At 36.2% G+C, this 15,347-nt stretch overlaps 1 protein-coding gene across 1 annotated transcript in view; it reads left to right on the plus strand.

Annotated features, from left to right (window-relative positions):
• Positions 1–7,716, plus strand: part of LOC120224361 (cytochrome P450 20A1) — a 58,747-nt gene extending 51,031 nt beyond the window's left edge. Inside the window, exons 12-13 of the mRNA XM_039222605.1 lie at positions 6,827–6,916; positions 7,067–7,716. Of these exons, the coding sequence (XP_039078536.1) occupies positions 6,827–6,916; positions 7,067–7,217 (241 nt within the window). The 3' untranslated portion in view covers positions 7,218–7,716. The remainder of the gene's footprint in view (positions 1–6,826; positions 6,917–7,066) is intronic.
• The last annotated feature ends 7,631 nt before the right edge of the window (positions 7,717–15,347 follow it).

Here is a 15,347-nt window from a genome sequence, read left to right on the forward strand (position 1 = left end):
GATATATGTATCCCTCTGTTTATAGCAGCATTATTTACACTAACCAAGGTATGGAAGCAGCACAAGTGTCCATCAGTAGATGAATGGATAAAGAAAATATGGTATACATATACAATGCAATATTACTCAACCATAAAAAGAACAAAATCTTGCCATTTGTAACAACATGGATGGATCTTGAAAGTATAATGCTAAGTGAAATAAGTCAGTCAGAGAAAGACATACAATATGATTACAGTCATATGTGGAATTTAAGAAACAAAACAAATAAACAAAGGTGACAAAAAAGACATAAACCAAAAACTAGACTCTCTTTTTTAAATATTTATTTACTTTTGGGAGAGAGACAGTATGAGCAGGAAAGAAGAGAGAGCAGGAGACACAGAATCCAAAACTGGCTCCAGGCTCTGAGCTGTCAGCACAGATCCTGACACGGGGCTCGAACTTAAAAACTGTGAGATCATGACCCAAGGCAAAGTTGGACGCCCAACCGACTGAGCCACCCATTCGCCCCAAAAGTCTAGTTTTGCATGGGTGCCTGGGTGGCTCAGTCGGTTGGGCGTCCAACTTCGCCTTGGGTCATGATCTCATGGTTCTTGGGTTCACGCCCCACGTAGTGCTCTGTGCTGACAGCTCGGAGCCTGGGGCCTGCTTTGGATTCTGTCCCCTTCGCTACTCCTCCCTGTCAAGCTCGTACTCTGTCTCTCTGTCAAAAATAAGTAAACATTTAAAAATTAAAAAAAAAAACAACAACAACTAGACTCTTGACTAAAGAAAACAAACAGATTTTTACCAGAGGGAAGTTAAAGGGGATGGGTGAAATATAGAAGGGGATTAAGAGTACACTTATCTTGATGAGCACTACGTAATATATGGAATTGTTGAATCACTGTATTGCACACCTGAAACTAATACAACACTATATGTTAACTATACTGAATTAAAATTTTTTAATTAATATTAAAAAACCAAATTCCTTAATAAATGAAATTAATACTCCTTTAGTTTTCTTAAAGAAAAGATATATGCACTCCTGTGTTTATTGCAGTATTTAAAAAAATTGTTTTAAGTTTATTTATTTTGAGAGAGAAAGCAAGTGAGCAGGGGAGGGGCAGAGAGAGAGGGAGAGAGAGGATCCTCAGCAAGCAGGCTCCACAGTGCCAGCACAAAGCCTGAAGCAGGGCTCAATCCCATAAACCATCAGATCATGACCTGAGCCAAAACCAAGAGTCAGATGCTTAACCGACTAAGCCGCCCAGGTTCCCCTATTACAGCAATATTTATAATATCCAATATGTAGAAGCAACCCAAATGTCCATTCATAGATGAATAGATAAAGAAGATGTAGTATACACACACACACACACACACACACACACACACACACACACACACTCTGCAGTTAAAGAGGGTGAAATCATGCCATTTGCGAAAACATGAATGAACCTAAAGGGTATTATGCTTAGTAAAATAAGTTAGAGAAAGACAAATACCAAATGATTTTTACTTATAATTGGAACCTAAAAAACAGAATAATTATGGACTCATAAATTCAGAGAACAAACTTGTGGTTGCTGGGGTTGGCAGGGGATAGACAAAAAAGGTAAAGGGGATTAAGAATACAGACTTAGACTTATAAGATAAATAAGTCATGGGGATGGAATCTACAGCATAGGGAATATAAGTCAATTATACTGTAATAACTTCTATGGTGACAGATGGTAACTATACTTATCATGGTGAGCATTTCATAATGTATCTTATTGTCGAATCACTATGTTGTACACCTGCAACTAATAAAATATTACATGTCAGCTATACTTCAGTTAGAAATTTTTAAAAAGGTTATCTAAATCAGAAAGATGTCTCTATTTGCAGATGGCATATTATATATAGTAAACCCAAAAAATCCTGCCAAAAACTGTTAGAATTAATAAATAAACTCAGTAAAGTTGCATGACACAAAATCAGTATGCAAAAGTAAGTTGCATATTTATACACTAACAGTGAATTATCAGAAAGAAAGATTATATAATCCCTTTTACGTCATAAAGTAAAATATTTAGGAATAAATTCAACAAAGGTGAAAGATCTATCCACTGAAAACTATAAAATATTGATGAAAGTAGTTGAAGTAGGAAAGATAATCTATTTTTTTGGATTGCAAGAATTAATACTGTTGAGGGGCGCCTGGGTGGCTTAGTCGGTTAAGCGTCCGACTTTCGCTTAGGTCATGATCTCGCGGTTCGTGGGTTCGAGCCCCACGTCGGGCTCTGTGCTGACTGCCAGCTCAGAGCCTGGAGCCTGTTTCAGTCTGTGACTCCCTCTCTTTCTGACCCTCCCCTGCTCACTCTCTCTCTCTCCTAGAAATAAAATAAAACATTAAAAAAAAATTAAAAAAAAAAAAGAATACTGTTGAAAGCAAAATAAGGCAGTCAGAGACAGATATATGATTTCACTTATATGTGGAATTTGAGAAACTTAACAGATGACCATATGAGAAGGGAAGCAAAAAAATACAAATAGAGAGGGAGACTAACCAGAAGAGACTCTTAAATATAGGGAACAAACAGGGTTGATGGCAGTGGGAGGTTGGGAGGGTGGGGAAAATGGGTGATTGGTATAGGAGGGCACTTGTTGGGATGAGCCCTGGGTATTGTATGTAAGTGATGAATCATGGGAATCTACTCCTGAAGCCAAGACTACAGTATGTTACCTAACTTGACAATAAAATAATAATAATAATAATGGAAACCCAAATCTACAAAAAGATGAATTAATAATATTGAAATGTTCTTAGTAGTCAAAACAATTTACAGATTCAGGACAGTTCCTTTCAGAATCCTAATTTTTGGGGTGCCTGGAAGGCTCAGTCAATGGAGTGTGCAACTCTTGGTCTCAGGTTTGTAAGTTTGAGCCCCTCATTGGGTATAGAGACTACTTAAAAATAAAATGTTAAAATATTTTTTCAAAATCCTAAGTCATTTTTCATATTTCTAAGAAGAAATAAACCATTTTTATATTCATGTGGAACCACAAAAGACCTGGAATAGCCAAACCAGTCTTGAGAAAGAAGAATAAATCTGGAGGCATCATACTTCTTAATTTCAAACTATATTATAAGGCTTTAGTAATTGAAATAGTATGGTACTAGCATAAAAACAGACAGATCAGAGACACATAGACACATAGTCCAGAAATAAACCCATACATGTGTGGTCAGTTATTTTTTAACAAAGGGGGCAAGAATATGCAATGGGGGAAAGGATAGTGTTTTCAATAAATGGTTCTCGGAAAACTGGATATTCATATGCAGAAGAATAAAACTAGACCCCTAACATACACCATGCACAAAAACAACTCAAAATGGAATAATTAAGTGTAATAGTTGAAACCCTAAAACTTCTAGAACAAAACAGAGAATGATTCTTCACATAGATCTTGGCAGTGGTTTTTTTGATTTGACACCAAATGCAAAGGCAACACAAGCCAAAATAATATAGGGCTACATCAGAATAAAAAGCAGCATAGTAAAATAAACCATCAACAATACGAAAAAGCAACTTATGAAATGGGAGAAGGTATTTACAAACCACACATCCAATATTAGCTTAATATCCAAACTATTTAAGGAAGTCATACGATTCAATAGCAGAAAAAGAGTAATCCAATTTTAAATATGTGCAAAGGACCCAAATAGACATTTTTCCAAAGAAGACATGCAAATGGCTGAGAGGTACATGAGAAGGTGCTTAACATCACTCATCAGAGAAATGCAAATATATACCACAGTGATAGATCATCTCACATCTGTTGGGATGTCAAAAAGACAAGAGATGACATGCTGGCAAGGATGTGGGTGAAAGGGAACTCTTGTGTACTGTTGGTGTGAATGTAGATTGGTACAGACACAGTGGAAAATAGTATGGAGATTCCTCAAGAAATTAAAAATAAAACTACCATATCATCCAGCAGTGCACTTGCTGCATATATAGTCAAAGGAAATGGTGTCATCTTGAAGAGATGTCTGTACTCTTATGTATATCACAGTATTGTTTACAAGTATGGAAAATACCTAAGTGTCTTTCAGTGGGTAAATGGATAAAGAAGTGTCTATATAGAGAGATAGACATATATAGTGGAATATTATTGAGCCATAAAAAAGAAGGAAATCCTGCTATTTGTGCAACTAGGATGAACCTGAAGGGCATGATACTAAAGTGAAATGAGCCAGACAGAGAACTACATTGTAGCACTTAATGTGTAATATTGGAGAGGGGGGAGTCAAACAGAGTAGAATGGTCCTTGCCAGGGACTGTGAGTAGTGGTAGGGGAAAGATAGCTGCTGGTAAAAAGGGTACAAACTTTCAGTTATAAGATGAGTAAGGTCTGTGGATCTCATGTATATAATGTGACCATGTTTGATAATACTATATAGTGTAATTGAGATTTGCTAAGAGAGTAGAAATTAAGTGTTCTCCCCACACAGACACAAAATAGTAACTGTAAGGTGGGCATGCTCATTAATTTAAGGGTGGGAATTCTTTCAAAATGTGTACATATATCAGATCATATTGTATACTTTAAATATATAACATCTGTTAAATATACTTCAATAAAGCTAAAAAAAAACCCTCAGTATTTAGGATTAAACTATTTTTAGTTTGGCTTTCATTTTATAAAGTAATTGGAAAAATCAAGTTTGATTCTTTCTTAAAATCTAAAAACATATAGAAGCACCTGGTTGGCTTAGTCATATGAGCATCTGACTCTTGATTTCAGCTCAGGTCATGATCCTGGGGTCATGGGACTGAGCCCCATGTTGGGCTCTATGCTGAGTGTGGAGCCTGCTTGACATTCTCTTTCCCTCTGCCCCTTTCCCCTACTCATGTGTTCTCTCTCTCTCTCAATATTAAAAAAAAAAAATGGGGTGCCTGAATAGCTCAGTTGGTTGCGTGTTTGACTTCAGCTCAGGTCACGATCTCATACTTCATGGGTTCAAGCCCACTGTTGGGCTCTGCTTACAGCTCAGAGCCTAGAGCCTGCTTCAGAATCTGAATCTGATTCTGTCTCCCTCTCTCTCTGCCTCTCCCCCTCTTGTGCTCTGTCTGTCTCAAAAATAAATGGGGGGGGGGAGGGAAGAAATAGAAAAACAGGTATTTAAAAAATAAAATTAAAAATTAAATAATTAAAAAATAACATAGATATTTTCAGGTAAAAATTTAGGGTCTTAGTTTTCAAGTTAGTTCATAAAAGGAAATGCTAATTGGGGTGCCTGCCTGGCTCAGTCTGAAGAACATGTGATTCTTGGTCTCAGGGTCATGAGTTTGAGCCTCACCTTAGGATTAGAGATTACTTAATTTTTAAAATTTTATTTTATTTTACTTTAAGTAAGCTCTACATGCTACATGGGACTTGAACTCAATATTGAGATCAAGAATTACATGCTCCAACTGAGCCAGCCAGGTACCCCAGAGCTTCCTTACTTACATGCATACATGCATACATAAAAACTGTTTTAAAAAGGAGAGTGGCTTAGTCGGTTAAGCATTGAACTCTTGATTTCGGCTCAGGTCATGATCTCACAGTTCATGGGATTGAGCCCCACACTGGGCTCTATGTTGACAAAACGGAGCCTGCTTAGGATTCCCTCGCCTCTCTTTTTGCCTCTCCCCTCTCGTGTTCTCTCTCAAAATAAATAAACTTTTTTTTAAAAACTTTAGAAAAAAGGAAAGGCCAATTAAATTTGATATAATTGTTATATAGACTGTAATGTAAGTCTGGTATATTCTAATAGTGAAAGATAATTAACACTTTTTAAAAAGAAAATGAAAACAATTGTTTTTTTCCTCATAGTATGGTTTAGGTCTTTTATTTCCTATTTTTAAGTAATCTCAACTCCCACTGTGGGGCTGGAACTCACAACCCCAAGATCAAGGGTCCTATGCTCTACCAGCTGAATCAGCCAGTTTAGATCTTTTAACACTTGTGTGTTTTGTTTTGTTTTGTTTTGTTTTGTTTTGTTTTGTTTTAAGAGAGAGAACAGAGGCAGGGCAGAGAGAGAGGGAGAGAGAGAATCCCAGGCAGGCTCCACACTCAGTCTCCTAAACTTGAGATCATAACCTGAGCCTAAATCAAGAGTCAGGGGTTTTAACTGCGTGAACCAGGCAGGATTCCCAGGAAATACATTTGAATTGTAGAGGCATTGTAAGATGCTTCATGTCTTGATGAGATGGTCTCATGTCACAAATGTTTTGAACGCTCTTAAATTTAAATAATTCATTACGTGGTTTTTTGTGATTTAGCCTTATATATATATTTTTTTTTAATATTTTTATTTATTTCTAAGAGAGAGAGAGAGAGAGACGGCGTGAGCAGGGGAGGGTCAGAGAGAGAGGGAGTCACAGACTGAAACAGGCTCCAGGCTCTGAGCTGGCAGTCAGCACAGAGCCCAATGTGGGGCTCGAACCCACGAAACGCAAGATCATGACCTAAGCGAAAGTCGGACGCTCAACCGACTAAGCCACCCAGGCGCCCCTAGCCTTATATATTTTAGAATGATGTACACCCAGTTACACTTTCATCCCTTGCTGGCTCCAGAGAAATGTATTTTGTATCTATTGTTTAGAAATAATAAATTAAGCAGAAAAAGACTAAATATATGTTTAATGGTTTGAGAACATGATGGTGAAATGAAATACAATTTTGACAGCAGTTTTTATTTTTAGTCCTTTTCAGACTTTATTAGATACCTATGTTTGTATAGTGTAAATATATAAAATGCCAGTGGAGCTCTGTTTTGATCTGCCCCAAATTTTCTTTTTAGATTTGATCCAGACCGGTTTGATGATGAATCGGTAATGAAAACTTTCTCCTTGCTTGGATTCTCAGGCACACAGGAATGTCCAGAGTTGAGGTGAGTGATAGGGAAAGGAAACTAAAAAGAAAGATGCCAGAGTTTATACTTAGAATTTTGATGATCACCGCTGATGAGAATGAGCAACCTATGTAATTAAAGTGTGTAATTGTTTATCTTTAGTAACCAATCGGCTTTCTCCCTGACTAGGTTTGCATATATGGTGACCACAGTACTTCTGAGTGTATTGGTGAGAAGGCTGCACCTACTTTCTGTGGAGGGACAAGTTATTGAAACTAAGTATGAACTGGTAACATCATCCAAGGAAGAAGCTTGGATCACTGTCTCAAAGAGATATTAAAATTTTATACATTCAACTTTCTTGAGGAAAATGACGGTTTAGAAAAAGTGTATTAAATCCTTTTACATACCAAGTAATACTGTGGAATATAAATAACCTACTGGTACTTCGTTATGTAAATTTGGATTTTTGTATATCAGATTTTCTTAATTCATGATATACATTGATACTTATTGTATATAATAATAATTTTAATGGGAAGCTCTCTGCTTTTCATTTTTGTTTTATCACTTTCTATGCCATTCTTCATATTATTTTTCTTAGTTTGGTCTCTAATGTTCTTGTTTTAAATTTCTAATATTGAAGAGAGACATTATTTTTGCGCACTTTGGCAAATCATGTTTTCTGAATATTTATAAAAGGGAAACATAATCCTAACTTTTTTTCATACTTCCAATAAATCACTTTAAAGGGGGAAAACAAGAACTTTCCATAATTTTATTTCTTGCATTAAGATTTTTATTTTCTGAGGGGCGCCTGGGTGGCTCAGTTGGTTGAGCATCCGACTTAGGCTCAGGTCATGATCTCACAGTCTGTGGATTCGAGCCCTGCATCGGGCTTTGTGCTGACAGCTCAGAGCCTGAAGCCTGCTTCGGATTCTATGTCTCCCTCTCTCTCTGCCCCTCCCCTGCTCATGCTCTGTCTCTCTGTCTCTCAAAAATAAATGGAAAAAACCTTAAAAATTAAAAAAAAAAAAGGCTTTTATTTTCTGAGTATAAATTAGTTTGTGTTTAATCATTGTTACTGGTTTGAGTAACCTACCTTGTATTTGCGTATTTTTATGCCTCCCCAGACAATAGTGTTCATTTCATGACTTATACAAGACTCATCATTTTGAATAGTTCTAAATCACTTGGAAACTACTACAGTTGTTTGTGAATATGTTTTTGAAGTACCTATTCTAAGGGACAAACTAAGATTGAGGCTTGTCTTTCCTTCTTGTTTGCCTGGAAGTCTTAGTAGCCCTTTATTAGTTCACCAATTCTCATTTGTGGAAACAACTGAATTCCTACTTTATTGTTATTATGTCATGTACTAAATATAATGAGTTTCAATGATTAAGAAACAAGAGTACTAACCAAAAACCAAAACCAAATTAAAAAAAAAAAAAAACACGGATGAAAATATTTGCAAAACATCTGATGGGATAATAGCCATGTGTATATAAACAGCTCATACAGATTGGTAAGAAAACATAATAGATAAATGGTTAAAAGACATGAATAAACCATTTTTAGAGGAGGAAATAGCTATCAAACTTTGAGATAAAAGGGTCATCTCACTAGTAAGTAAAGGAATTTTCGGGCTATTTAAAAACACTTTAAGTATCTTTCAGAATTTACACTTAATACTGATAAGTTCTATATTTAATACTTTTTATTGATAGCATTGTAGTTTAGTTCACTTTTTCTGGTTACATTGTTCTTGAGGAGAATTTTTTTAAGACAACTGAAGGAAATATGGCAAGTGGAGATAGAGAGGAAAGGAAGAAAAATGATAACTGTTTGCAAATGGGTTTATTTTTGACACTGCTGAATTCCACTTGTAATTTTAATTTCAAGATTGTACCCTAGTTATTGAGTTATTTTATGCTGTGTTTATGGTCAGATTGCCAACATTTTAGAACTAGTTAGGAGTGGTTAAGATAGACTTTAAGTAATTAGATGCAGCTTTTATTTCTGCCAAAAATAATTAATTTGTGGAATATTTTAAATTCTAAAACTTTAAGTGAAATGTATTCTTAGTTTTAGCATCATGTTGTTTCCAAAAGGGTACACTGTAAGTTCTACCTATCATTTTCTATGGTTTTGTGTGTATGGATATTTTCCTTGGTTATCCCAGTACCTTAATTGGTTTGGAAACTGTCAGTGGAAAGTTAGAGTAGACAATTGATATGTAAACCAAGTGTCTGTAAAATCAGTTGAGATAAGTGGTATTTTAAAGCAAGTGAGACCTGGGGCGCCTGGGTGGCTTAGTCGGTTAAGCGTCCGACTTTCGCTTAGGTCAGGATCTCGCGGTTCGTGGGTTCGAGCCCCGCGTCGGGCTCTGTGCTGACAGCTAGCTCAGAGCCTGGAGCCTGTTTCAGTCTGTGACTCCCTCTCCCTCTGACCCTCCCCTGCTCACGCTGTCTCTCTCTCTATCTCTCTCTCTCTCTCCTAGAAATAAATAAAAAATATTTAAAAAAAAAAAAGTTAATAAAGCAAGTGAGACCTGATCAAGGCAAAAACAGTAGCTAAGCCAGAGGGGCAAGGAATTGCCATATTGTGAACATACGAGCCAATGTATAATTACTAATACTGATTTGAATCAATGAAAATAAAAGAATCAGCTAAATAAGCACATTTTTATCCATGGTTATATGACTGACTTATTACAAATAAAGTATCTTCTAGAGGATTTTTAAAAAATAAAAATATTGTTAAATCATGTATCAAATAAGTTATCCATTCATTATTGTTCCTATTTGACCCTTTGTATTTCTCAAAAGACTGAAATTGTATTAGCTTCAGGGTTACCAATGGCTGGTAGCATGACTGTAAGCAGGACTCTTAAATTTTGTAGCTTTTTAGTTTTTTAAAAATTGGGGCCCCTGGGTGGCTCAGTCGGTAAAGCGTCCAACTTCATGGTTTGTGGGTTCGAGCCCTGCGTTGGACTCTGTGCTGACAGCCAGGTCAGAGCCTAGAGCCTGTTTCAGATTCTGTGTCTCCCTCTCTCTGACCCTCCCCTGCTCACATACTCTCTCTCTCAGAAATAAATAAAACATTAAAAAAATTTGTAAAAAAAATTATTTCTTACATGATTTTGATCTGCATTCTTTTGGAATGTTGATAAGTTTAATGTTAAAAACGCCAGCACAACACACATTTTTATGGAAAGAAAAGGCTCTCACACACTTCGTGCTAATAAATTCAAGGCAGAATTAATTCTGTGCATGTGTTTGGGAAAAACGAAAACCTCACATACTGTTATATCTGGCCCACAAATGTGCAGTTCCATTTTTTTTTATATAAGTAGATTCTATCTTATTTATAGACCCTATGTAAAAATGTGTTTGTCTTCTTAAAATAGTTTATATTTTAAAAACAAAATGTTCTGTTTTTGTTATGAAAATTATATAAGTTTACTGTAGAAAAATCTTGGAAATACGGAAACAAAAATAGAAAACTCCATTACCGGGGCGCCTGGGTGGCTTAGTTGGTTAAGCGTCCGACTTTCGCTTAGGTCATGATCTCACTGTTCGTGGGTTCGAGCCCCACGTCGGGCTCTGTGCTGACTGCCAGCTCAGAACCTGGAGCCTGTTTCAGTCTGTGACTCCCTCTCTCTCTGACCCTCCCCTGCTCACGCTCTCTCTCTCTCTAGAAATAAATAAAAAAAACCTTAAAAAAAAAAGAAAACTCCATTACCTATATGGTGCCACTACTTGAAGTAAGCCAGTATTAAGCTTCTGAGGTAGATGCTTCTACTCTTTTGTATCCACATATACTTTTTACAGACCTATTATACATCATGTTCTCTTCGTGTAATATATTATGAACCAGTAGTGTTTTCTACAACTGGAACATTCATATTTCTTCTCACTCGGAATGTAAGCACAGATATTTGTTATTCTTTTTCTCTCCTCTTTCTCTTTGCAGGCACTGTTACTCTTTTCAATTTTAAAAATGGCTTTACTTCCTCATTCATTTATCAGAACAGTAATTTATATATTTCTACATCTGAGTTGGTAGAGTCCTAGAATAGTCTAGGTGTTACAAGGAGCATTGAAAACATGAAATTACTCTTTTATCCGAAGAAAAATATAATTAAATTCAGGTCAAGGTGGCATTTCAATGTTTATTCATTTTTGAGAGAGAGAGAGAGTGCCAGCAGGGGAGGGGCAGAGAGAGAGGAAGACACAGAATCCTAAGCAGGCTCTAGCCTCTGAGCTGTCAGCACAGAGCCTGATGCGGGGCTTGAACCCACAAACTATGAGATTATGATCTGAGCCAATGTTGGACACTTAGCCAGCTGAGCCACCCAGCCACTCTGGCATTTCAGCTTTTAAGAGGACATTTTACAAATCTTTGTTGTTTTGGACTCAGGCAAACAGACTGATTCTTCCCTTGAAGCCATCTTTACTTTTTTTCTCCAGATCCATGAAAAGTGCTGTTTACCTATAAAGTGTACTTTTTCCATATGTGGTTATGTTGACAGGTTGAAAACTGCTTAAACACAATTCTGTCGAGTGTGTGAAACTGAGGACAGGACCAGTAAACATCAGAGAGTAAGTTTAGTAGCTGTGAGAGAAAGAGATACTATTTTCAGGGGCAGGTTTGTATATTATCAACAAATTGATACGAGTGACTTTATTTTTCTTCTTGGCTGTTTCCTAAATTACTAAGACAAACGATTAAGATAGAAGGGGAGGATGAAGAGAGGGGAGTATGATGACAAAGCAGTTACTGTTACACAGGAGTCAGAGGAAATCAGCACAGCCAAAACGGCTTCATACAGGGTTGCTTTGAGGCACGTGAGTGACCTCCACTGATAAAATGAGTGAGACCGAAACTCACAGCAAGAGTTAAGCTGAAAGTAGAAAAAGAGTGTAGGGAGCATTTGTTATAAACTAAATACTTTATACACCTATCTCATTTAGTCCTTTAGAGCATGACAGTAGGTTCTGTGACAAACTAAAATAGGTTTTCATTCCTGTTAGAAGAAATACTATAAATGAATACTGGCATATACTTGCCAAGAAATATAAAAAGATCTAAATTTCAAAAAAATTTTAAATTTTTTTTTATTTATTTCTGAGAGAGAGAGACAGCGTGAGCAGGGGAGGGTCAGAGAGAGGGAGATACAGAATCTGAAGCAGGCTCCAGGCTCTGAGCTGGCTGTCAACACAAGAGCCCCATGCGGGGCTTGAACCCACAAACTGTGTGAAAAAGATCTAAATTTCAAATTGTCTTCATATCTTCAGGGGGGGTCATTGGTATATCTTGTTAAGAGGGAATCAAGCAATAGTTTCAAATGATAACAGTGTTCATAATAGCCAAAGAAAATAACTAAAAAAAAATATTTAATACTGTAACAGCAGTATTAAAAGATATCCTAAAGAAAACTAATGCTGCCAACTCAACCATCATCTGTAAAACTGTTTAAATTTTTTCCTATGTAGACATACATATGTTTGTAAACATGTCAATCATAATACAGTTAGCTTTTCATTTAATACATTTTAAACATTTTCCTTTGTTTTATAAGGGCTTTGGGGAATGGATGTTGGGAGGTGGGTTGGAGAATAGACTTAAAATCTGTAAATCAAACACTAAATTTATTTCAGTGACACGGAGTGAATGGATAATTACAAAATTGAAGTTGGGAGCCATTTTGTAAAACATTCAGGCAATAAACAAAAGGGCAGGAAATGACATTCCTCTTCCAGTTACACTTCCTGTTTAGTCAGTTTATAGTGTGGTGGCTTTCTAGAGACTGGGAATGGATCTTATTTTAGCATGTGATAAAATGACATGAGCAAATAAGATCCTGTTTGGTAATTTTAAAAAACAACCCACAAATGTATATCTATAATACTTGCAAATTCTTGTTTTATTTTTTAACTCATGACAGTAGCAAATAAAACTGTTACTTTACCACTGTAACTATGTTATAAGCTTGTGCCTGTCTCCAAAAATATCAATCAATAAATGTTTTTAAATATATGAATGAAATCTTCATTGAGGTTTTCTCTGTATGTAAAGTAAAGGTCATTACCTAATAGTTGAAAAAGATTTCCAGGTAGCCAAACTCCCCTCTAATGCATAGTACTTTGTGATATGCTAAGTGTATCCCATTACTAGAAATATTTAAGAAGATATTTTATGGATATCTTTCAGTGATTAGTGATATTAGTTATGAACATAGACTTATCAGTGATATTAGGTATGAACATAGAATTATAATAGGCTGTAGTTATACAAAACATCAATGAAAATAGTTGGTAAGCAAGTAGTCCTTTCTTTATATCTTACCAGGTCATCATTAAATCTGGAAATGTCTAAGCAGCACAGTTGTTATTTATTATTATTATTAGGTTAACAAAAACATATCCTAATGTATGTTTCGTGGAACACTGTCCTGTGAGATACTCTGAGGAAAAGGCTACTTGATCATACTCACTCTCAGATTCTCTATACTATATTTTTCTAAGATATTTATAATAATATATCAGAAGTGCTGGAAAGTTCAACTGTAAAGAAGCCTATTTAAACTTGGTAATTCTGAATATCCCTAATATGTTTGATGATGGGTCCCCTTTTTTTCAGTCATGTTTTATTATGTACAACCACTGTTTCATGGAACAAATCTTCTATAGAACAAAACCCATTTTGTCCAACATGACCTAGTGACAAATAGTCTCAAGGGCTATCTGTCTTGGCTGGCTCCTTAAACTCTGTATGGTCCAGAGCTTCTCTAGACAAGGAACAATCGTAGTCTTAGAACCAAATCACCTGAATTCCAAGTTCCCTCACTCCTTATCTCTACTTCTTTTCTCTGTGAGAGTATAACACCCTATAGCTCTATTGATTCTTTGTTATACTCCCGTCCTGACTTATATTCCTACCCAAAGAGATGGGACTTACTTAGTTCAGCAACAGTTTTTTATTGAGCATTTAATGCATGCCAGGTCTTAAGCTAGGCACTGGGGATAGTGAAAACAACAGACATGACATTATAAATGTGTTCTCTCTCTTCTGTGCTCCACCCCAGGAGAAAGAACCCAAAGCTTATCCTTCTAGCACTCAGAGCTCTCTAGGTCCTGGGTATGGAAGCAGCTCAAGAATCCTTTAGGTTAGTCACTGAAAGGACTTAGGAAGGAGCTTGTAGTTGATTACATGACAACATGGAAGGCTTCAGTTACAGGCTGTAGTGGGGGGAAATAAAAGGAACTGTTGGAGGTCAAACCATTATTTGTGGTATTTTAGTGTATGAGCAAGAGAAGAATCTAGGTGTCTTATCAAGGAAAACTGTCAACATTGATGCTAAATAAGAATTAATAGTAATAATAATAGAATTTTCAGAGTGAAATGAAACTACTAAGAATTGGTTTGACTAGGCTAAGGAACAATATTTATTGTAGTCATTTGTGTGAATTGTTGCTTAACTATACGGCAGCACTAGGTGTGCTCAAGTTTCATGATTTGTTGCTTGTGTTGCAAGGTCATCAGCTAATAGAGAATTTATTTTTAGAGCTTAAAAAGACCTTATAGAGATTATATGGCATAGCCTGCTCACAGTTTTAAATTTTAGAGGGAGAAGCCTAGGGCTTCTGGAACTAGTAATGTTACTGCGCTTTTACTTTGGATTTTTCTCCTATCCTTCTGAAAATATGTGCTGACGTATGCTGCTATTATATTCATAGGATTTTGTTAAGCTTTTAAGGAGGTATAGCTTCAGAAGAAATTGGGAAATTAAAAAAATTTTTCTTGATACAGAACCTTTGAGGTAGATGCAAATGTGTTTTGAATGTTAAATTTGCTTAGATTTAAAAATACATATCTTCAAGCAAAGTTGCCATGACAACCTTTCTTAATGTGTGTATAAATTTTATGTCTGTCTCTTTGAGGTTTTCATCTTTTGCAGGATAGGGTCTAATGCAAGAATTGGACACTGGAATATTTCTGTCTGCATGGTGCCCTGTGGGAATTCTGTAATTTTGGAAATTTTTGGAAAAGGCAAATCGAGCAATAGAGAAGTACTGTAGCACAGCATTCCCATCAAGATAAATGTCATCTTGTTCTCTCCATGACCAGAGATTGATCTGGTTTCAAACCCAAGGTGAAATTTTGGATTGAAGTAGAATGAGAAGTCTATTATGATTTTCTGTTTTTTCTTATTTAGAAGATTTATAGAAGGGCCCTACAAGTTGGGAAATTCTGGACCAAATCTCTTGGTTAACCCCAAGACTGATCCAGTCTCCCTGGGATCATCTAAATCTAAACCATAGGTAATATCATAGGTCAACTCAGAACCACAAGAGACTTCTCTACAGTGGCCATGCATGCGCACAGAGACACCTCAGAAGCTCCTTCTGGCCTGAACTCCAATCCAGTACTGCTAGACAGATACCATTATTAGACTTCTTCACTT

This window comes from Hyaena hyaena, unplaced genomic scaffold (assembly GCF_003009895.1).
Source record: "Hyaena hyaena isolate Hyena2069 unplaced genomic scaffold, ASM300989v1 scaffold_1166, whole genome shotgun sequence".
In the NCBI taxonomy this organism is placed as follows: Eukaryota; Metazoa; Chordata; class Mammalia; order Carnivora; family Hyaenidae; genus Hyaena; species Hyaena hyaena.